At 38.4% G+C, this 23,642-nt stretch overlaps 1 protein-coding gene across 1 annotated transcript; it reads right to left on the bottom strand.

Moving 5' to 3' along the window:
* Positions 1–1,764: 1,764 nt before the first annotated feature.
* si:dkey-1j5.4 (leucine-rich repeat-containing protein 15) lies at positions 1,765–14,756 on the bottom strand. Its single transcript, XM_057822010.1, has 7 exons — positions 14,685–14,756; positions 13,363–13,554; positions 13,076–13,260; positions 12,734–12,990; positions 5,264–5,384; positions 2,516–2,651; positions 1,765–2,406 (listed from the first exon to the last, which is right to left on the bottom strand). Exons 2-7 carry the CDS (start codon positions 13,547–13,549, stop codon positions 2,216–2,218), a joined length of 1,077 nt encoding a protein of 358 aa, XP_057677993.1. The 5' UTR covers positions 13,550–13,554; positions 14,685–14,756; the 3' UTR covers positions 1,765–2,215.
* Between the last annotated feature and the right edge of the window lie 8,886 nt (positions 14,757–23,642).

Raw genomic sequence — 23,642 nt, forward strand, 5'->3', positions numbered from 1 at the left:
CAAAACCACAGGGTTGGATTGCTCCAATTAGCATCTTGAGTGTTTGCAGGGCAGGGCTGCCTTGGCTTTGTCGGACAGTGGACCGCTCAGGCAGGCAATCGGGCGGACAACCTTTTTACATATTCCAAAAACTGCAGTTTACCTATACAAGGGATGATGCCGTAAAAAACAAAACATAACATTTTTTATGATGTGACATATCACACGTGGCCCTTTTCACAAGGCTAGGTGTTGGAGGTTGTTGCCGAAGCAATTTTTCCTTCTGCGCCTTCTTTGCGTCCACATGAGAGTGAGCCAAATTCTTTGCAAGACCCACCAGAAGTCCTCTCGTCTCTCTTGCCTTCCAGTGCATACCTGATACAACACATATGCATTCAGTGCTGCCATGTCCGTCATATTGTAGAACACGGCGACTGGCCATCTCCGTGTTCCTCCGTGTTTGACAAAGCCAAGGGAGCCCCAGATTTGCAAATATTCATGAGTTTGATTGCAGCTATCCAGCGTGAAACCCACCCTTCAGACCTAGGCGGTGACTCCACAGGAGTGTGTAGGGCGGTTGTCTGCTTGATTGGTTGTTTGAGTGGCTTATTGTTTGACAAAGCCAAGTAGTCAGTTTGGTATCAGGGTCATTTGACGCCTTTCTGATCTTTCTTTACAGCAAAAAAAAACTTCCAGTGTTAAATGCAGCTAGCTGCCTCAAACAGGTCAAAAAGTCAGACTCAAAAAGTCAACCTCCATTTCACTTATTTAGGAGAATAAGTGGAGTAGAGTTGGAATTTTTAAAGACGGCCTGGTGTCTTTGAACAGCACTTTGGTCTTGACCATGTTAGGAATTGCAGTCTTCCTGATTGTATGGGGTGGACAGGTGTTTATATTCAGTTAACGGCCTCAAACAATCCGACTCAAAATGTCCACCTCCACTTATTTGTTAGACTTTTGAAAGGCGACTAACAGGTCTTTCAGGCTCACAATTCTAGCTATTAGACAGGTGTTCAAATACTTACAGTGTTTGCAGCGTTATAATACTAATAAATTGTTAAAAAGTAATTCACAGTGATTTGTTTTTTTTAATTGTCTCTCACAGTAGACAAGCACCTACCATGAAAATTTCAAACCTGGCCGGGTTTGAAATTTTTTAAGTGGGACAACTTGCAAATTTGCAGGGTGTTCAAATACTTACAGTATTTTTCTCATTGTGCCAGTATATGATTTAAAGTAGGCGTTACCGATGGTGGTGTATCTGCCTGACTTGGGTGCAGCCAGATTGTGTTTTGCTCCCACTCAGTCATAAAATGAATCTGAATGGTTGTCTGTCTCTGGTAGCATGTGCCCTGTGATTGGTGACCATTTTAGCCTGTAACACCCTATAGTCATGAACATGACAATAACTAATAGCATGTACACAACTGATTCGAGTATTCATGAATTCATGGAGGGTCTAAGGATGGGGGATACCCAGGACTTGAATTTTTTTATTCATCTTCGTTGCTTCATTTGCTGTTTCTGATTGTGTATCATATTGCCTCCGCAAACCCCTTTGAGACAACGTTGTTGTGATCCAGGACTATACAAATAAAATTGAATTGAATTGAATTGAAATGAATGAAAGACATCATCCATATACAGCGTAAGGACTTATTTTTTTAGGTCAATTCTTGACCTTTCTGTTGTGTTGGACGACAGGGTTATCCACAGGAACATTTACAGCAGTCTACTTTGGAACTTTCTTTTATTTTTTATTTTATTTCAAGATAATGCCAAACATTTCATCTTGGAGTCTAAATATGCAAATTGCAGACGTTCTCCTCCCACAATTTTACTGCCTTTAAACCACATTTTACTGTAGTGTTATTTAAAACGATTACAGAAACCACTCTACTTGAAATTGGATTAATGTAATCCCTCTTCAAGTGATTTGTCATATTCCAAAACTGCGAAGCTACTTTATGACAAGCAATATAAGATTATAACAATAATCTGAGAGTTACCTGAATGAAAGACATTTTGCTAAACTGTGAACATAATATAGGCTACTGATTTTTATAAATGCCTAAACTGCATTTAAAAATGACTCGTGTAAATTACATTTAAACAGACATGGTGGTAGTTACAAGGCACCATAATAAATGCCCTTCCTCAAAAGAAACAAAAGATTAATATTAATGTTAGGTAGCACTAGTTTACAATAAGGTCAGAGCCTTCGTCCTTATCTGATCTACGAATGGCAAAGAAGCTTCGATTCTTGGAGGCTGCTCAAAGTCTTCTTTTTGAGCTCGAGAGGACTATCACACTTCAGAGACTCCTTTGGTGACAGGGTTACATTTGTTTGTTTCATCCACTGCATCATGGGAACAATAGTGCAGTCACACTGCCAAGGATTGTCATGCAGGTGCAACTTCTTCAGGGCTAGAAGTGGTTTAAAAACAGAGGTAACATTAGTTAATTTTATTGACAACCCAATAGCAAAGGGGTCACATCTACAATTAGAACACAGTTGCTGTGGAGTAGGTCTTACATGGAATTCGAGCCAACATATTTCCATCCACTGCCTTAAGGCGATTTCCACTGAGAGCCAGCTGAGAAAGCCCAGGCAAATCCTTGAACACATCAGATGGCAGCTGCTCCAAATTGTTGTTCCTCAAATAAAGTTCCTGTTACAAAATTAAGCACATTTTTATTAGGATTCTCGCTCTTATTATTTGCTCGTTGTCTGGTCTTAAATTGAAGTTCCCTTAAATTAACAGCGTAGGTTTGCATAGGGACGGTCGGGACACAACACTACCATGTTTCGGGATGCTCAAATTGTCCTCATCAAATTTTAAGCAACCTTATTTGCATTATATAATGAGTTCAGTTACAGTATATAGGTAATATAGACCTATATGTCTTCCTATATGTTGTAACCAAGGATAGAATCGACCCTACCATTATTAAGTGAGTTATTTTCATTAAGTTCAGACTTACCTTTTTTTCCCCCCTCAAACGCACGTATGATTGGCTGATGACTTGACTCACCCCGCCACACAAACGCTCACGCACGCTCACACTCACAGAGCCCAGACAGAAATGCGACAACATGCCGCCTCCGCCCCCTTTGAAGAGGAGGGATATTAGAAGTTTTTTTTTCGGCCGGCAACAGCCACTGTAAGTAATGTAAGAAGACGCCAATGTTGTGGAAGTGGGAAACACACCACTAATTTTGTGACTGAAATTCCGACCTGCATCAAAGTTAACATAACATTAAACTGTGTGAATTTGCTAATCTGCAAAACTGCATAACCTCATAATCTCGGCGCAGTTGGGGCGAACAGAAGTTGGAGGAGACAGCGGGTGGATTAGAGGAGGACACATCTGCTTGAGTACCGTTGAAGTCGTAGACATATTCTGGTCATATTGTCGAGCCAGTTCACTCACATGCACACCACACTTATATTTTTCTATCATTTCCTTCTTAATTTCAATGGTAAGCGTGACCTTTTCCTTATTTCACCACCAGCACTAACCTTCTTGAGACCAAGATTTCTCTCACTAGAAAATCTGTTGGGCGTGCGTTAGGGTTGTTCCGATCATGTTTTTTTGCTCCCGATCCGATCCCGATCGTTTTAGTTTGAGTATCTGCCGATCCCGATATTTCCCGATCCGATTGCTTTTTTTTTGCTCCCGATTCAATTCCAATCATTCCCGATCATTTTTCCCGATCATATACATTTTGGCAATGCATTAAGAAAAAAATGAATAAAACTCGGACGAATAAATACATTCAACATACAGTACATAAGTACTGTATTTGTTTATTATGACAATAAATCCTCAAGATGGCATTTACATTATTAACATTCTTTCTGTGAGAGGGATCCACGGATAGAAAGACTTGTAATTCTTAAAGGAGAAATGTGACTTTGTATATTGTGACTAAATATTGCAATCTAGTGTATTTGTTGAGCTTTCAGTAAATGATACTGTAGCCATGCCCAAATGCATGATGGGAAGTGGAACCATGACTGTGCGTAGTGCTACCAATTGATATATCTTCTCTGCGTTGGGAAATAGCATAGGGTGTTAAGAAAAAGATCAATTACTACCTTGCTTCCCCACATTGCTTCCCACGATATTTCTATTCGTAGGGAGAGGGATTGTAAGGCTTTAGCCAATTAAAAAAAGGCTCCAAAGGCTGCCAAAATTCACTCTACCCATTTTACGCTGCCTTTTAGCTCTCTATATAAGTAAACCGGCGGCATTACAGATTGAGCGCGACAATGTGTGAGTGGGTCGTGCAGCGCATGCATTAATTGCCTTAAATATTTTAATGTGATACTTTTTTTTTAAATTAATTACCGCCGTTATTGGGATAAACTTGATAACCCTACCTTAAGCCTAAACTAAAGACTCTGGATGAGTGTAACATATTATGTCTGTAACGTTAAACACAATTAGAAAACGATTTCATTAAAAAATATATATATTAAAAAAAGGCATGTCCGATATTTTTTTGCCGATTCCGATACTTTGAAAATGACGTGATCGGACCCAATCGATCGGGATTGCCGATCGATCGGGACATCTCTAGCGTCCGTCTTGCGGGAAAACAATGAACTTGCGACGCTGTCATAAATCGTCCTATTTTGAGCATGCTGTCATATGTCGATTTCAAAATGATCGTATGTCGAGGTACCACTGTATATCAAACTCCTATGACATGCATTAAAACTGTTCAGACCACAAGGACACTCCGATTCCTATTCTCCATGTCTAAGCAGTTGAACAGGACAGGACAGGTTAGAAAATGGTCTGAACAGTTTTAATGTATCACATGGGAGTTTGATATACTCCTATTGTTGTTGTTCATTATGTTTTTTTTATTGTGAGAAAGCACCAAACAGGAATGGGTTTAATGGGGACAGAAAGGATGCAAGCAGACCGAAGAGGAGAAGAGCAAACAACAACAAAAATACATGATTAAAAACCTATGCTACCTGTGACCATAGTGGAACTATCATCATCTCATAATCATATTTACTCGTGGACACCATGTGGTGGCCTTGATAGCAGAGGAGAAAGATGAGAGAAGGTTAGTCAAAAATGCCATAAATTGTGGTACAAGAGTGATTTTAAATAGCTGACAAGAAGACTTGAGGGATTTGTAATTAACGGCAACTGTGCCCTGATCATATTCACCGAAATCAGATAAATTATAAACTTCACAATGTCATGAGAAGTGTTTCTTTTGTGTTTTTGCATAAAATATTTGGAAAACAAATTTTACCTGCAATACACCCAGTCCACTAAACATTGTGGGCCTCAGAGTAGACAGAAGATTGCTGTCAAGAACCAACATCTCAAGAGAGCTCAATGGTTTGAATGCTCCTGCAGGTACAATCTTCAGACTGGATTGAGGGAAACAATCACATTTTAGTTACCTCCTGCTCACATTCATAAAGTTTTATTTAATTAATTAGGTTAATAAAACACTACTTAGCCAGTAGCCCATTCTGGTTTTAGCCGCCAGCACACTCTTTTTATTTCTCAGGAAATAAGGTTTTCCTAACCTCCTACACGCAAAGCGCTTGAACTAAGTTGTCTTCAGTAGAATAGTAGTCAGTACAATAGACTGCCACCAACATCATCACATGGCTCACAGTGTAAAAAAAAAAAATCACCATATTGTTTTCTCCCATGATTTTCACATTAAAAAAAAAAACTCTTAAAGCAGAAGTTCAGAATTTTTTACATTAGGCTTAAACTTTAAGTTAGCGGGGGTTTGATTGGTCGGTGGAGTTGATTTCATCAAATTCCGTTGTTAGTTATTAGTTTCTGGGCTCAAGGGTGGCTAAGCTAGCACAAGTCAATGCTCCTGTCTTAGCATACCAAAAAAAAAATGATATTAACAGATCTAACATAGTCAGATAAATTCAAAATGCAGATCGTTGTTCCAAATACCCATGCGGCCAAAACAATGTCACCCCAAACTGCCGTAATTCATTTCATTCTGCAAGACTATGTTTTTTAGATGTGTAATAGAACACCAATAAGGAGGAGTGCTTCGGTCACTCGTTCTCACGCTGCATTCGAGGAAGGTGGGAAGTCAGACTTATCCCTCTCGGATGTTACCAATTGCGACCTCAAAACGTTCCAAATAGGGTTGGGCATCGTTTCAAATTGAATGATTCCGGTTCTGATTCCAGTTCCATGATTCGATGAAAAATATTGTAGTTTATATTAATGTCTTAACTTCTCGATTTTTAAAGAAAATTATATGAATTTAAAATTAGGGCTGTCAAAATTATCGCGTTAACGCGCGGTAATGATTTTTTTTAATTAATCACGTTAAAATATTTGACGCAATTAACGCATATGTCCCGCTCAGAAAGTATTCTGCCTTTTGGTAAGTTTTACAGCAAGGCTTTTTGCGCTGTCCAACAGCGAACTCTTGTGGTCGCTTTGCGACATGGTTTATTATTTTCTTCTTTTCTTCATTATGGCTGCACGACGTCTCGGGCTGATAATGTTGTGCTTATATGATCCTTGGACAAGATTTGTCCGTAAGTATGGTCAGGGCCGGAGTGGGACTCATTTTCGGCCCTGGAATTTCATGCCTCAGACCGGCCCACTCATTTAAAATTATGTCATTATGCATACACGTGTTAAGTTCAGTGTTCTCTAAAGCCGTGTACTGTAATTCTGTGTATTCCAATTCAGTGCAGGTCATGGTTGTTTAACAAGGTGGCTTTATTTTAACAAGTGCAACACAACATATTTTGAACAAATTTAAAAATGGATTTTTAAAAAAACTATATTAAATGATACATTTGAAAAATAAATTAGGCCTGTCAAATGATTAAAATTTTTGATCGAGTTAATTACAGCTTAAAAATTAATTGTAATTAATCGCAATTCAAACCATCTATAAAATATGCCATATTTTTCTGTAAATTATTGTTGGAATGGAAAGATGAGACACAAGATGGATATATACATTCAACATAAGGTACATAAGGACTGTATTTGTTTATTATAACAATAAATCAACAAGATGGCATTAACATTATTAACATTCTGTTAAAGCGATCCATGGATAGAAAGACTTGTAGTTCTTAAAAGATAAATGTTAGTACAAGTTATAGAAATTTTATATTAAAACCCCTCTTAATGTTTTCGTTTTAATAAAATTTGTAAAATTTTCAATCAAAAAATAAACTAGTAGCCCGCCATTGTTGATGTCAATAATTACTTACACAATGCTCATGGGTGCTGAAGCCTATAAAATCAGTCGCACCCAAACGCCAGCGGAGGGCGGCAAAACTCCATAAAGCACAATTAACAAGTGGGCATGTCATTATACTGTCATTTAAATCTGTCTGAGCAGGGCATGTGCGTTAATTGCGTCAAATATTTTAACGTGATTCATTTAAAAAATTAATTACCGCCCGTTAACGCGATAATTTTGGCAGCCCCAAAATAAATGAATAAATAAGACCTTTTCTGCAACATCAAATATTAACAAAATGAGTGCTTACAGATAAAACAAACATAGCAACATAACAATATGAAAAATAAAGAATACGTATTGCACATTGTAACAACTTCTAATGATACTATTATCCATTTTCCATTTCCACTTTAAAAACGCCACGTAATTGATTATATTAATTCTAATGTTCACTCGCTGAACGACATGGCAATCCTACCTTCCAGCTCTGCACCTGTGGTGTGTTCATTATGGCTAATGCTTGCTGCTACATATCCCTTGTGAGGTGCTACAAGAAGCCAAAGTTTCCACAATTACATATTGTCGTATCACACGGTGCAAGTTGCATTTTATTCGCCATCTGGCCTTACCACTTTCGTTGTAATCCTCTGTAGTTTGAGGCAGCAAGGTCGTTGCATGAAAAAAATTAGCTATTTTCGCGCATTTTGCCGATTCTTTCACGAGTGCTTTTCTCTTTTTAATTCTTATTTTTCAGCGCCACCCTTGCTCTTTTTATCCATCCGAGCACCGAGATAGCAGCTAATTTGGCTCAATACAGACTACAATTAGGGGGCGGAGCTGCATGCTGTATTTTTCGTCTGCACACGTGAGGATGAGTCTGGGAAAAAAAATAATACTGTTTTTTTTTTTTTTTAAGACGGCCCACAGGGACAGCGGTAACAGAATGTAAGTTATACTCAGTGACACTGTCATAAATAAATACCAAACAAAAAATGATAACAGTGTAATTTTTTTTTTTTTTTTTTAATAAAACGCGGACCGGCCCATCTGGCCGGCCGGCCCTTCTGGAATCGTCCAGAAGCTCCCGATTAGTCACTCCGGGCCTGAGTATGGTTGTTGTAAAGAATGTACATATTATGTTAGTAAGCGAAATGTTATATTTTTTGTATGAGACGCTTTTTGTTTATGTTTAGTGAACCTGTATAGTGTGCTAAGCTAACGTTGTTGCTAATGCAATGCTGTGTACTTTTTTGTTGTTGTTTCACTACGGTCTAAAGAGGACAGTGGTTTGAAGCCATTTTATTAATAAATCAGATGAAAAAGGAAGAAGTCTGATTATTAAGCCGTCGTTCACTAGCTGTCAAGCTTTGGAAAAAGTAGACGCTTCGGAGTGAGGACAGCATAGACAGATTTAAATGACAGTAGAGTGAAATGCCCACTACAGTCCTTATGTACCGTATGTTGAATGTATATATCCATCTTGTGTCTTATCTTTCCATTCCAACAATTTATTTTACAGAATATATATATAATTTACAGAAAAATATGGCATATTTTATAGATGGTTTGAATTGCGATTAATTACGATTAATTAATTTTTAAGCTGTAATTAACTCGATTAAAAATTTTAATCGTTTGACAGCCCTATTTAAAATTTATTATTATTTATATGAATTTAAAATTCATCATTATTGTTTATTTTTAATACAATTAATATGAAATTTATGACTTATATGAACTTCTCACAGGGTTATTTTTAACTTGTATATAAAGATCAGTCTTTGAACTTGAATGTTATGAAGCTCTTTCCACAGGAGTGCACTTTCACAAATTATTATTTTTTTTTTTTTTTTTTTTTCAAAAGCTCACGGAGAAAACATTTACATATATTCTTTTGCCATACGTGCACCTTAGCTGGGAGCTACAACGAAGCATTAGTATAAATTCTTCAACTGATTATAATTTGATGTAGATGAGGCAAAATAATGAGGTTTCCTTATTTATAAAACCGATTCTGTTGTGTTTACAGACACATGCAATGTTTATGTTGTGACAATACCAGATAGGCCAGTGAGTGGCGCTGTAGGAGTTTGTACTGAAATGCGGAGAAGAAGAGATGAGAGCATGTGGCTAGGATTCTTTGTGATGTGATGCTGTGTTTTCACTGCTACGAGTTCATTAAAAAAAAAAGTAATCGAATGCTTCATATGTCTGCTTCTTTCTAAATAAGAAACACAACAGATTCCAAAACAAAAATCCTTTTAACACTGTTTATTTAAACAGAGGTGTCTACTCATAGGTGGAGTTTGACTTTTGGGGCAGGGGGGGCACAACATGTTGATGACCCCGGAACGCAGTGTCAGCAATAAAATTAATTTATAAGAATATTTACAATAATAAGTTGACAATTAGCGTTTTTTGTTTCCCATCATTCTTGAGGGGTATTCTGAATCAGGCTGCTTAGGCAATACTTTTCACCAAGGTCGTCAACCGTTGAATATCGTACGCCCGCCCGTGTCATGCCAATGTAGTTACTCCAGTCAAAAATTGTATCCCCTGGGCGGAGCCATATGGAGGTAGCTTTGAAATATATATTTTCAATAAAAATAAATAAAAAAAAGTCACTTCAATCAAAAAAAAAAAAATGTGAATGCAAAAATACATTTTAAACTAAAAAATTTTTTTCATGGTTGGAGTCAATATATATATTCAAAAAGAAAAATCCCTTCAATCAAAAAAAAGAAACATTTTAATCATGGAAAATGTTTTTGAATGCGAAAACATTTTTGAGATTGAAAATTTTGCTTTTGAACACTTAATTTTTCATTGAAAAAGTTTTCTTTGATTGAAGCCATCCTTTTTGTGTTTGGGCCATTTATGGGTAGGACATTTGTGACTAAATCATTTAATCCCCCAAAAAGTTGCTTTAATCAAAAAAACAAAAAATTTCAATCAAAGAAAAAAATCATTTGAAAAATAAAATTGCCCTCACTTAATTTTTTTTTTTGGGGGGGGGGGGTTATATGCAGAGCAAATGACCGTCTAAGGTGCTAGTCACATGATCTGTTCGAAAAATAATTTTGACCCATTATAAAAATATATGTTTTTGTTCATTTCATTCATTTTTGTTGCAGTTTTATTGCTTTACAACTTTTATATGTGTAGGCAAGTCAATTTCATGCAATGACACTTTTCGGCCACCAGGGGAGGCCTGGCTGAGGTAAAGAGCACACAGTTGAAACTGCCTTCTTTAGTTTTACTATGGACTGTCTGCTTGAGTGACGTCAGATTGAGGCTACTCGTGAAGTGGGGGTACTTTTTTTTTTTTTTACTTTGCGACTAGTGCCTCCCAGTTCGAGTGGCGCTCGAATTATATTTTTCCTGTTGGAAGGTTGGAAAACTCTGACTTCCCATCTTCCGCGAATGCAGCATGTCTACACAGTCTTGACTGAGGAACAGCAACATGGTCAAATGTGCATTTAGAGGGTGTGGAAATGGACAGAAGAAATGGGGAAAATTAAAGTTTCCACAAATTCCCTATGAAGAAAGAAAGACAATATAAACCGGTTACTTGCTGCTGGCTATGATATAAACACACCGGTGGAAAATATATCACTCCGCTCTGCAGCCTGTTCCCTGCAGAGCTGCTGGATTACAAATCTTACTGTTCATACTACAGTTATTGACATGCAATGGTAGGTTTTAATCCTGAAAACATAACCAACACTGTTGAATGTATGGGTCATCGGTGATTTTCATACGGGCATATTTTGTTTTTTATTGGCATGCATTGACTTGCGCTAGCTTCGCCACTCTGGACCCCTGAAACTAACAAGCAGCGGTTAATTTGTGCCAGATCCTGCCGGAACAAGATCTGGCACCTCTTGATTTTGGCCTCCCTGTGTTCCAGTACTTATTTGGGCAGATCCGGCACTTCTCATGTATTGAAAATAATACTAATATAAAAACATTTTTAATAAATGCAATGTAAAGCCCCAAATGGGGGGAAAGGAGGGGGGTCATTGATGGCTTTCTCCACTTAATTGTGGCAACAATAAGAAAACAATAAACAAAATAACAGCGGACTGCCGCCACATTCAACCGCTAACTGTTGCTTCTCGCCCTTCTCCCCCTCGCTTCCTACCTCACAGCTCTCCAGTCCCAACGTCTCTTAAAGGGACTATGCATAGTTACGGACATTACAGTATAAAATACAATAATAAAATGCATAAATTCATTTACAGAACAAATCCCAAGAATTGCATGTTGTTTATAAAAATCTAACATCATTTGAAAGAGTTGGAGATTTGTTGATGCACCAAAAAAACTGGACCAACAAATCACGCCCCTGATATTAAAAAAAATAATAATAATAAAAACTTTTTTTTTAAAATTTTAATGGAAACTTGTGGCAACTGGGGAGCAAGCAGCCAGGATCAAACGGTATTTTAACTTGCAAAAAAGACAGTTGCATTTACTGTCCTTTTTCAAAAACAAGGAAGATGGTTCAAAACGAGTCCGAAAAGCAACAACCGGCGATGAGGGCAGCTGCAGGGATCATGTGGTCAGGCCACAGCAGCTCGCCAGGTTCACGGACCGCCAGCCAAGCCGGTGCAGGAGGCTGCTACCGTGGCAGCAGCTGGTCAGGTTCAGCGCAACCCGGAGTGGGGGCCAGCTACAGCGCCAGCAGTCAGCCAGGTGGACCACCAACAGGCGGAGCAACAGGCTAGTACCCTTATGGGAAATTCGGGTTTGAGCTGCACAATTTGTAAGGTGATGGGAACTTTGAAGCCAGAGAAGACGGCGGGGATGAAACTCGAAAAAGAATGGGTTTGTGTTATTTGTTGTAATCTCTGATTTTTGGGGGGATTTTTTATTTATATGTTATACAAGTTAGACTGTACGTTACAGTAAGTCCCACCTGTGTTTATGCGGGCAATTGCTCGTACTGTGCAGAGTATAGCCTAAATAAATATAAATCGTTGTCATAACATAAATACCATGGATATTATCTGAAATTGAGGCTTGTAAGTCCCACAGCACGGCAAGTGAGCATTTGCGTGTTATTTTCAGCACTGTTTTCTGCATATGTTCCGGGACCTGTGCCCATCTGAACATCCCTGCACTTTCATATTTACTTTGTGTTCCGGCACCTTATGATTTACAAATTAAGCACTGCTAACAAGTAACTAACAAACTGCTCGGAATTTATTGAAATCAACTCAGTCGACTAATTAAACCCATGCTAACTCGAAGATTAAGCCTAATGTAAAAAAAAAAAATAATAATAAAAAATAAAAAATCTGAACTTCCCCTTTAAGTAAAATCTAGTTACTGAAACTCTGTAGGCGAACATTTGTGTCTGTATTAACTGATTACTCCATAATTTACTTATTTTTGGTTCATTATTTAAATATTTGGTACCTGATACATTTTTATGTACCAGTTACGAGTATAGAAAAATGTGAATTAACACACCCACTAGTACATTTAATTGCAGTTGTGTGGTATTCTTATGTCTACTACCTGTTGTTGTCCAGGTTGAGGAACATGAGATGCCTAAGTCCAGTGAAGGCCTTTGGAGAGATTTTCTGGATGCGATTCAGTGAAAGATCTAGCACTTTGAGAGCAATCAAAGGTTTGAAAGTGTTGGATGGAAGCGTTGTTAGGGCGTTTTCAGGAACGTCCAGCTCTGACAGGTTCCTCATGCCTACAAACATGTTTGGCTTGAGTGTACCGATCTGGTTCTGCCCCAACATGAGGAAGCGAAGGTTTATGAGATCCTACAAACAAGAACCAACGATGTTAAAAAAATGATAATAATGTTTTAAACAATGTATGAAAACATAATTGTCTAATTGTCTGTACCTTGAATCCCCTCGGCGGAAGGCTTTTTAAGTTATTGCTATTAAGACTGAGCAACGCCAGCGTTTTTGCACCAGAAAACGCACGAGGATGGATAGACTTGATGGCATTATGCTCCAAGTTAACACTTTCAATCTGTGGAACTAATTCCAGAATGTTGGCCTGCAGGTCTGTGATGCCATTCTCACCTTTTAAGCACGAGGAATTTGGATTATCAAATTATTTATTACATAATCTAAACACCACAAAGGTTTAAGAGATATACGGATTAAGACTTGCAATGTGCATACCAAATTTGAGGACCCAAGCATCTGAGGGCAGTGTGGTAGGAAAGATGCGAAGGCCTCTCTTATGGCAGTTGACCTCCATCTTTGCTTTGTCGGGTTTCTTGGTGCATTTGCAGGCATCAGGACAGACCTGTGCATCAGTCTGGACCATCCAAATCATCAACAACACCAAGCACTTGATGTTTTTCATCTCTTCTGTAAACCAAAGGGCAGAGAAATCCGTCAATCTGACATTTTCTTGGCAGGTGTGTGCTTTTGTATGTGTGTTACTCTATGGCAACACACTTCCTAAACCTCAGGAAAGTTCACCAGTATGTGTTAAAATGTCTGTCCAACACTATATTTCAACCTTAATATACAGTGTACCGTAGTATGTTTTGCCATTAAATTTAATGTGGAGTTCAGAAACAAACATCATCAGCTAAGCTGGATGTGTAACTTGTCAGACATGAAACAGGACATATTCATAAGGTCGTTCCTTCTTTCGAAATGACACGTAGTGACCTTTGTGGATTTTTCTTGTGAGTAATAAAATTTTACCTTTTATCTACAGGCTGCATGTACGAGATTGAGGCCAATATATATAATATATATGGCAGAAAACACAGGCAAGTCTGAAAAAGCAGTTTCTGCTCTTGCAACCCCCTTTAAAAAAAACTGCTGTATTTTAAGCCAGAAGAATTTTTGTGTTTGAAAGAACAATTAACACGCATTAAGCCCCAAACTATTTTAATTTGTCCATCTTACCCTGGAAACCCCCGTTTACACACAGTTGGGAGAACAAGTATTTGATACACTGCCGATTTTGCTGGTTTTCCCACTTGCAAGCCATGTAGAGGTCTGTAATTTGTATCATAAGTTCTCTTCAACTGTGAGGGACGGAATCTAATACAAAAATCCAGAAAATCACATTGTATAATTTTTTAATAACAAATTTGTATTTAACTGCATGAAATAAGTATTTGATACATTACTAACGAGTTAATATTTCGGCTCTTAGTTCTTTTTTAAGAACCCCTCCTGTTCTCCACTCATTACCGGAAGTAACTGCACCTGTTTGAACTTGTTACCTGTATAACAGACACCTGTTCACATGCTCAGACAAACAAACTCCAACCTCTCCACAATGGCCAAGACCAAAGAGCTGTGTAAGGACATGAGGGATAAAATAATAGACCTGCACAAGGCTGGGATGGGCTACAGGAAAATAAGCAAGCAGCTTGGATAACAACTGTAGATAACAACTGTTGGAGCAATTATTAGAAAAAGGAAGTTCAAATTGACGGTCAATCTGCCTCGTTCTGGGGCTCCATGCAAAATCTCACCTCGTGGGGCATGATCATGAGGAAGGTGAGGGATCAGCCCAGAACTACACAGCAGGACCTGGTCAATGACCTGAAGAGAGCTGGAACCACAGTCTCGAAGAAAACCATCGGAAACACTTCACGCCGTCATGGATTAAAATCCTACAGCGCACGCAAGGTCCCGCTGCTGAAGCCAGTGCATGTCCGGACACGTCTGAAGTTTGCCACTGACCATCTGGATGATCCAGAGGAGCAATGGGAGGTCATGTGGTCGGATGAGACCAAAATTAAACTTTTTTGTCTAAACTCAGATCGTCGTGTTTGGAGGAAAAAGAAGGATGAGTACAACCCCAAGAACACCATCCCAACCGTGAAACATGGAGGAGGAAACATTTTTTGGGGCTGCTTCTCTGCCAAGGGAACAGGACGACTGCACCGTATTGAGGGTAGGATGGATGGGGCTATGTATCGCCAGATCTTGGCTGACAACCTCCTTCCTTCAGTGAGAGCCCTGAAGATGGGTCGTGGCTGGGTCTTCCAGCATGACAACGACCCAAAGCACACAGCCAAGGCAACTAAAGAGTGGCTCCGTAAGAAGCATCTTAAGGTCCTGGAGTGGCCTAGCCAGTCACCAGATCTGAACCCGATAGAAAATCTATGGAAGGAGCTGAGAGTCCGTGTCGCCCGGCAGCAGCCTCGAAACCTGAAGGCTCTGGAGAAGATCTGTATGGAGGAGTGGGCCAAAATCCCTGCTGCAGTGTGTGCAAACCTTGTCAAGGACTACAGGAAACGTTTGGTATCTGTAATAGCAAACAAAGGTTTCTGTACGAAATATTAAGTTCGATATTTGTGATGTATCAAATGCTTATTTCATGCAGTTAAATGCAAATTTATTATTTAAATACAACGTGATTTTCTGTTTTCTTGTATTAGATTCCGTCCCTCACAGTTGAAGAGAACTTATGATACAAATTACAGACCTCTACATGCTTTGCAACTGGGAAAACCAGCAAAATCGGCAGTGTATCAAATATTTGTTCTCCCCACTGTACGTTGCGCAACCGCTTTTGTTTCAACCCAGCCATAAAAAGAAGCTCAGTACTCTTCATTTCACTTATCTGCAGTGTTGCCCAACGACAGCCCCAAAACATCACTGCTCTAGAGGAGATCTACATGGTGGAATGGGCCAAAATACCAGCAACAGTGTGTGAAAAGCTTGTAAAGAGTTACAGAAAACGTTTGGCCTCCATTATTGCCAACAAAGGGCACAAAACAAAGTATTGAGATGAACTTTTGGTATAGACCAAATACTTATTTTCCACCATGATTTGCAAATAAATTCTTTAAAAATCAAACAATGTGATTTTCTGGGGGGTTTTTTCCACATTCTGTCTCTCATGGTTGAGGTTTACCCATGTTGACAATTACAGGCCTCTCTAATATTTTCAAGTGGGAGAACTTGCACAATTAGTGGTTGACTAAATACTTATTTGCCCCACTGTACTTAAATATTTGCAGAAATGCAAGGGGTGTACTCACTGGTGTAATACACCGTACACATCCAGCTTTCACGATGAATGGAGAAAGGCTGATTTTTTTTAAACTTTCCTCTACTAGCTAATTTACAAGTTGCAAGTGTATGAATTCTTTTGAAAGCTGGTCTACTAAAAGCAGTCGTCTGTGACAGTATGAAAAAGGGACAGAAAATGCATTTTGGGGGAGGGGTGATGGGCTTCTTTGTTTTGATTAAATTAGCTTGAATCTTGCAATACCTACATATTCAAAGTTGCAAATTGCATGTATTATCGGTTACATTGTATTACTAAATAAGGAAGTACAGTAGGTCTGAATTTTTTTTTTAATAATTTTAGGCAAATTGGAGCAGGTGGATAATTTTGTGTTTTTATTCCACTTCTTCTCCAAATAAAGTCATCCTTACTACAGTTTTATCTAAACTCATGGTTAGATTGAGAACTAATCATAATAACACTTTTTTTTTTTTTTAATCCCCCAACTCACCAAAATAGATTTCCTTTTCTCTTTTGTTTCCCCTATTATAAACACAGCTAAGCTAAGCACCAAAATTACTCTTCGTTTCACTTATGTGCAGTTGGAGAACAGATGTTATTTTTGGTTGTATTGTGATGTACTCTATTTTTTGCACTCCTTTGGCCTATACAATAAAAATGTTTGTGACACAAGATTCGTTCAAGCACATTATTTTCGGTAACTTTTCTTTATATTACAGCTGTCAAATAATAAAAAAAGGTTGAAAACAAACATTTACTTATCCTTATTAACTCCAACCATTTTATATATTTTCTCTGTTTCATCATGTGCAATCCTGAAGTGATGTTTTTTTGTTTTGTTTTTTTAAAGATCATTTTGTTTGAAAATATCTAATTGTTAAGAACTGTTTGTTGATTTGGTTTAAGCACCCAAAAATTGAGAGTTAGAGTCTGTTTTAGAGTCACCGTTCGTAAACAGATGAGTTTACAAATTGATATCATTCTAGAAAGAGGAAATTCTAGGAAAATATTAAATGCTACACCATCCGACTCCATTTCAAGTCAGATACAATACTTTAAAATTCGTTTTCAAAATTTTCACTGCCAGATAAGTATTCTTAAATCTATCTGTAAATGTAGTTAGTAACTGATTATTCAAAAATTTTTAGATTAAAAATAGTAAAATAAGAGTAAGCTTGGATATTTTTACGGTTATTTACACACTGTAAAGATGTATATAATTGAGAACTAGCATTTTTCATATTAATCTGTAACACCTACCTGAGCAAAATTAATATGATCCAAATGTTGTAGATGGCTATCCACTTTCTATGTTATCTCAAAATAAACTAGAAAACATTTGTTGGAAAATAACTAAAGTGCCAGGCAAATTGTGATACTAGTATATACTATACTAATAAAAGAAATTTCAGGTCCTGACAACACCAGATGAAGATTGCTGAATGCACTGCACCCAATATGTTCAGGAAGAGAAGATACATGCAGCATAAGAACCTCAATGTCACACACATACACACGCACGCACGTTTGCCACGGTGGCCGTGTTTACCTTCAACTTCAGCAAACAGTGATAAATAGGTGTGAAGGTCTGCTGTTTGGCAGAACACAGAGAAATGTGACAGCTCCAGAATATGGCACCAGTCCATGTTACAGTGTGTGCATTTAACATTTACAACTTTTTGTTTTTTTGGCCTAGTTTTTAACTCAAAACAAAGTTTTGACAATGAGGGCAATTTCAGGCCAAGCACCTATAGTAGAATATTACTGATGCAATGTGGCTTTTGACCACAGTAAAGAGTGAAACTTGGATTATGGCCGTGTGAATGTTTTTGGGACTATTGTATGATTGCAAATCTGCTCGAAGAATGGGTGAGCAGCAGTGCTCAACGTCACACAGTTTTCCCCATTAGCAGGCGACTTCGTGCCGGATCCGACCTCAGCTCGCCAGATCCGCATTGCAATCCCACCCACTTAACGTCAGTGCGCCAGATGCGGCCCAGATGAGCACTGTGACAGTCCAAATGATAGGTTAAGCACTTTTCCGGGGCGGACCATGCAGACTGGACGCGCTCGTACTCTGAAATTTAACATTTGACATGTGACGTAACTGTCAGTGCGCACCTGGAAGGCAACTAAACAGAAGAGCACGCAGGAGTCACGACACATCAGCGGACAGCAAATTTGTACGGTAAGTGCTTTATTTAAAGTCATAATCACGTTTTGAGTCACTGCTTGACTGCTAAACAAGTTATTCAATTGAGCGTTAAAGACCAAATGTGAAGTAAGGTTGGCCAACCATGTTTTTGAATAATATCAATGGCTAAACAATTATAGGCATATTTTCGTTATTTTTTTAAACGCAACCCTTCCAGATTCTTTGTTTAACCCATAGCAACACCCTTGACAACGAAAATGCTTTTCTTCGACAATCTTCGGAAATCTTCGGAAATTATGTCACACCGAGAACTGCGAGGGAAGTCTGCAATACACACAGTATTATTGCATCGCTTCTCGGTTAGATGCCACGGCAGTGTGTATTGTATGTATTGTTCTCAATCTAAAGAAAAGTTGTATGAGTGGCTGAAGGATAGCGGGGCACGTAAATGGACATCTTTTGTTCGCACTAAGCGAATGAATTTCACACCATCATCGAGTCGTGTTGTCTGCTACAAAGACTTCGAAGATGCCTGCTTCCTCAATCGGTCTGCTTGTGATCAAGGATTTGCAAAAAAGTAAGTGTGATTTTTGGATAGATGACTGATGACTTTGTCAAAGCGGAGCTGCCAACTCTTGTGGAACAGTGCTTAATTTGTAAATCATAAGGTGCCGAAACGCAAAGTACATATGACAGCGCAGGGATGACGGCACGTGGACAGGTCCCGGAACATATTGTGATAGCCCGAATAGGGAAATAGAAAGGAGAGGAGTGAATGATGGCTTCCTTTCACTTTATCGTGGCAACAGTTAAATAACAAAAATAACAGCGGACTGCTGCAACATGCGACCGCCAACTTCGCTCTCACGCCGCACTCCTCTCCTCACTTCCCGCTACGTCACCACTCTGCTGTCCGATGGCCCCTTCATGGGCCCACACCCAGTTACGGACATAACATTATGCAGAAAATGGTGCTGAAAACAAAACGCAAATGCCCACTTGCTATGCTGTGGGACTTTCCTTTTTTTTCTTTCTTTTCCATGTGCTTTTCTGACTCGTTTTGAACCATCTTCCTTCTTTTAAAAAAAGACAGTAAATGCAACAGTCTTTTTGGCATGTTGATCCTGGCTGCTTGCTCCCAAGATGTCGCAAATTTCAAGTTTTTTTTTTTAATGTCAGGAGTGTGATTTGTTGGTCCAGCTTCTCATTGCATCAACAAATCTCCGACTCTTTCATATGTAATATTCTGATATAATGTTTTTCGAGGCACCCTGAAGTGCGCGCAACATTACTCTTGTTTTGGTCACGTGACGCGGGAGTGTGATAGAGAGGCACAGGCTCTATCTATCGCTCCGCACAGCCTACCGAGAGCCCCAAGCTGTGTTCGTACTGTTAGCTCCATGTGTTAATAAAGAAACAAAGTTGTCAGCACGTCGTGTGTTCGATACCTTTGTCAACAAAAAGCTCATAACAAGACACTATGCACGATCCGTTTAAGAGACGCTGGGACTGGAGAGCTGTGAGTAGTAGGAGGCAAGGGGGAGATGATGAGAAGCAAAACTTTGCGGTCGAATGTGGTGGCAGTCCGCTATTATTTTGTTTTCTTATTGTTGCCACATTAAAGTGGAAAAAGCCATCAACGACTCATCTCCTTCTTTCCCCCCAATGTTTTTATATTATTTTATATGCACGAGAGCTGCCGGATCTGCTATAATGAACAGTCTGATTATATTTTTTTAAACAATGTCATCAGATAGACAGAAACATAAAATTATGTGCAAATGCCTGTATCTTCAAATCATGAAAATAATAACAGCCTATGTCTTACCAATCTTGTCATTTTGATGGGTGGATCCTGGCTGGATCACACCATTGTACCCTTGATATATATCTTGTGTTCTATAAAGTCTTCGAAGCAGGCAATCCTTGGCTGTGTTGATTTATTTCTCATTTGAGCTATCAAGTTGATACTTGTCTTGGAGTTTGAACTTGAACTTCCCTGACACAGACATTGCAGATCATTTGAATACACCGGCCACTATATTAAAGACCAAGAGATCCAAGTTTTTGAAGAGTTGGAGGAAGAGGAGGAGGTTGGAATTTTATGTTGGACCTAACATGTATTAGCCGGACGCTAATCAGGGTGCATACAATGTGCCTTGACTACCTGACATGGAATGGAGACAAGACCCATCGAGATTACAAGATTGGTAAAATATAGGCTGTTATTATTTTCATGATTTGAAGATGCAGGCATTTGCACATAATTTTATATTTTTGTCTATCTGATGACATTGTTTAAAAAATAATAATAATCAGACTTCATGTTCATTTTGGAAGATCCGGCAGCTCTCGAGCATATAAAATAGTAATAATATAAAAACGTTGGGGGGAAAGAAGGAGATCAGTCGTTGATGGCTTTCTCCACTTTATTGTGGCAACAATAAGAAAACAAAATAATAGTGGACTGCCGCCACATTCGACAACTCCTGACATTTAAGAAAAAGAAGAAAAAAAAAAAAAACTTGCCACACACCGCCGTGGCATCTTACCGAGAAGCAATGCAACAGTGTGTATGGCGGACTTCCCTCGCAGTTCTCGGTGTGACGTCAATTTCCGAAGATTGTCGAAGAAAAGCATTTTCGTTGTCAAGGGCGTTGCTATTGGTTAAACAAAGAATCTGGAAGGGTTGCATAAAAAAAAAAAAAAAATAACGAAAATATGCTTATAATTGTTTAGCCATTGATATTGTTCAAAAACATGGTTGGCCAACCTTACTTCACATTTGGCCTTTAATGTCATGTCTGCTACTTTGGACCAGTTCTGGCCCAAAATTGGTTGCTGTTCCGGCAAGTGACTCCAGTTTGGGCCATTGTTCAAAAAGACACTGGGGCGGATCCATTTTACGAAGTTGGCCCGAAATTTGCTGTACATCTGGCCCATGTCCGTTCCAGGCATATTTTTCTATCTGGGTTGTTTTGTTGTGCCTGGTGCCCCAGTTGACTGGATTGAGGAAATTATATCTCAACTAACCTAGGGCAGTGAATTCAAAATCAAACTAAGTTACTACCTACTGTAACTAAACTGTCAGGATATTGGACAAGATTGATTATTCATGAAGGAAAATATATATCTCCTTAATTTATATTTTAATATATTTTTTTATCATTCCTCACGTAGTACAATATTCTGAAGATCTTTAGGTGTTCACTTTTGAGTCTATGTTAGAAGTAAACTCATAAACGGCCCCCTGGTGGCCGAAAAGTGTCATTGCATCTAATTGACTTTCCTATATATACAAGTTTTAAAGCATTAAAGCAAAAAACAAAAATGAATGAAATGAACAAAAAAATATATTTTTATAACGGGTCAAAATTAATTTTTCGAACAGATCATGTGACTAGCACCTTAGACGGTCATTTGCTTTGCATATTATTTATTTAAAAAATTAATTAGGGGAGGGCAATTTTATTTTTCAAATGATTTTATTCTTTGTTTGAAAATATTTTTTTTGATTGAAGCCACTTTTTTGGGAATTGAATGATTTAGACACAAATGTCCTACCCATAATATGGCCCAGACACTAAAAGGATTGCTAAAATCAAAGAAAACTTGTTTGATTAAAAATTAAGTGTTCAAATGCAAATATTTGACCAAAATATTTTTTTCGCGTTCAAAAACTTTTTCTCTAAGATTGAAATTTTTCTTAGTAATTTTTCGTTTGAAAATATATTTTTTTTTGTTTGAAGCAACTTATTTTTTGATTGAATATTAAAGACACAAATGTCCTAGCCAAAATGTGGCCCAAAAGCAAAACATTACTTCAATCAAAATAAAAGTTGCTTCAATTAAAAAAAAATTGACTGCAATCAAAAAAAAAAAAAAATCTAAGAAAAATAGCTTTCAAATGCATTTTTTTTCCCCAAATTTATTTTTGCATTCAAACACATTTTTTTTTGATCGAATAATAAAGACACAAATCTACCTCCATATGGCTCCGCCAATTTTTGACTGGGGTAACTACATTGGCATGACACCGGCGGGCGTACCATATTCAATGGATGACGATCTTGGCGAAAAGTATACAGTAGCTGTCCTAAGCGGCCTGATTTAGAATTGCCCTCAAGAATGATGGGACGCTAATTTTCAATTTATTATAATAAATATTGTTGTAAGTTAATTTTATTGCGGACACTGTGTTTTGGGGTCATCTACATGTTGTGCCACAAGAGAACGCACAAAGTTCTGCCTTCCCAGTTGGCGCGCGCGGAGGCAGCATCGGCAGAGCGGCACTTTGTTCGGCCGTCGCTGTTCCAGTGCGCCTTGACCGGGGGGGCGAATTTCAACAAGATTTATTTTACAATGATCAGTTAGCCTATCAATTAATTAGGTTCAAAATCTCCCTGGTGCAGCCACAAAAGCTTGCAGCCGTTTGGCTGGCGTGATGCGAAAAATAAATTAATCAATTCGCAAAATCAGCTAAATCCGCAGTCAATCGGCATGCTATACTGTAAAGCAATGCTGTATTGTGAGATGCTGGCCCGTGTGACATCACATTCGCATTCGTCCTAAACCCGAGACTAGAGCCAGAAGTAACTCATTTTCAAAAATGGAATATATAAAACGATCGCTTCCACACACATCCAAGCAGTCCATTACATTCAGCAGCATAAAACTCCATGTGAAATATGAAATAAACATGCTTTTTGGGGTCATACGCACTTTAATGAGATTCAGCAGTATTGTGATGTACTTTAAATAAGATACAGTATAAAAGTTCTTTAAACGCATGGAATGTTTTCACAAGCCACTTATTAGAATTCAGCCTAATTTTTCAACTGTTTTTTTTCTGGTGTTTTGTAACAGGTGTGTCCTAAAACGCTGAACAGCAGTTTGAATATCTTTCATTATGGCAACATAAATTGTTGCCATGTAGATTTAACTGCATGTGGAATTGGGTCAGGATAGTAATTCCCTGTGAGAGGAGAACACACAGAAGCTGCCAAAACATGTCACCCTCTATTACACAGCAATGAAAGGACTGAGGCTTCTGACGATGGAGAAGGGATGTCAGGAGATGCCAGCAGGAACAGAGGACTATGACGTAAATTTCGTAATAGAAACGGAATGCAGACTATTGAAATGTTGCAGAGAACTGCACAGTTGATCAAAGTGGAGGAGAAACACAGATTGGAAGGAATCCAGCTGAAGGAATGTCAAAAAGGCAAACATACACATTGGGTTGGAGGCTAACACTGAGCTATATGGCAGAGTTGGAATTAATTGACACATGTT

Source organism: Corythoichthys intestinalis, chromosome 19 (assembly GCF_030265065.1).
Source record: "Corythoichthys intestinalis isolate RoL2023-P3 chromosome 19, ASM3026506v1, whole genome shotgun sequence".
In the NCBI taxonomy this organism is placed as follows: Eukaryota; Metazoa; Chordata; class Actinopteri; order Syngnathiformes; family Syngnathidae; genus Corythoichthys; species Corythoichthys intestinalis.

What these genes read in the sequence shown, in the direction of transcription:
- si:dkey-1j5.4 (XM_057822010.1), bottom strand. Translation starts at nt 13,549, where the DNA reads ATGAAAAACATCAAGTGCTTGGTGTTGTTGATGATTTGGATGGTCCAG. An exon ending in CTCAACCTGGACAACAACAG is followed by an intron (nt 5,385 to 12,733) that starts GTAGTAGACATA and finishes CCCTCAATCCAG; the next exon opens with TCTGAAGATTGTACCTGCAG. An exon ending in GTGGACTGGGTGTATTGCAG is followed by an intron (nt 2,652 to 5,263) that starts GTAAAATTTGTT and finishes ATTTTGTAACAG; the next exon opens with GAACTTTATTTGAGGAACAA.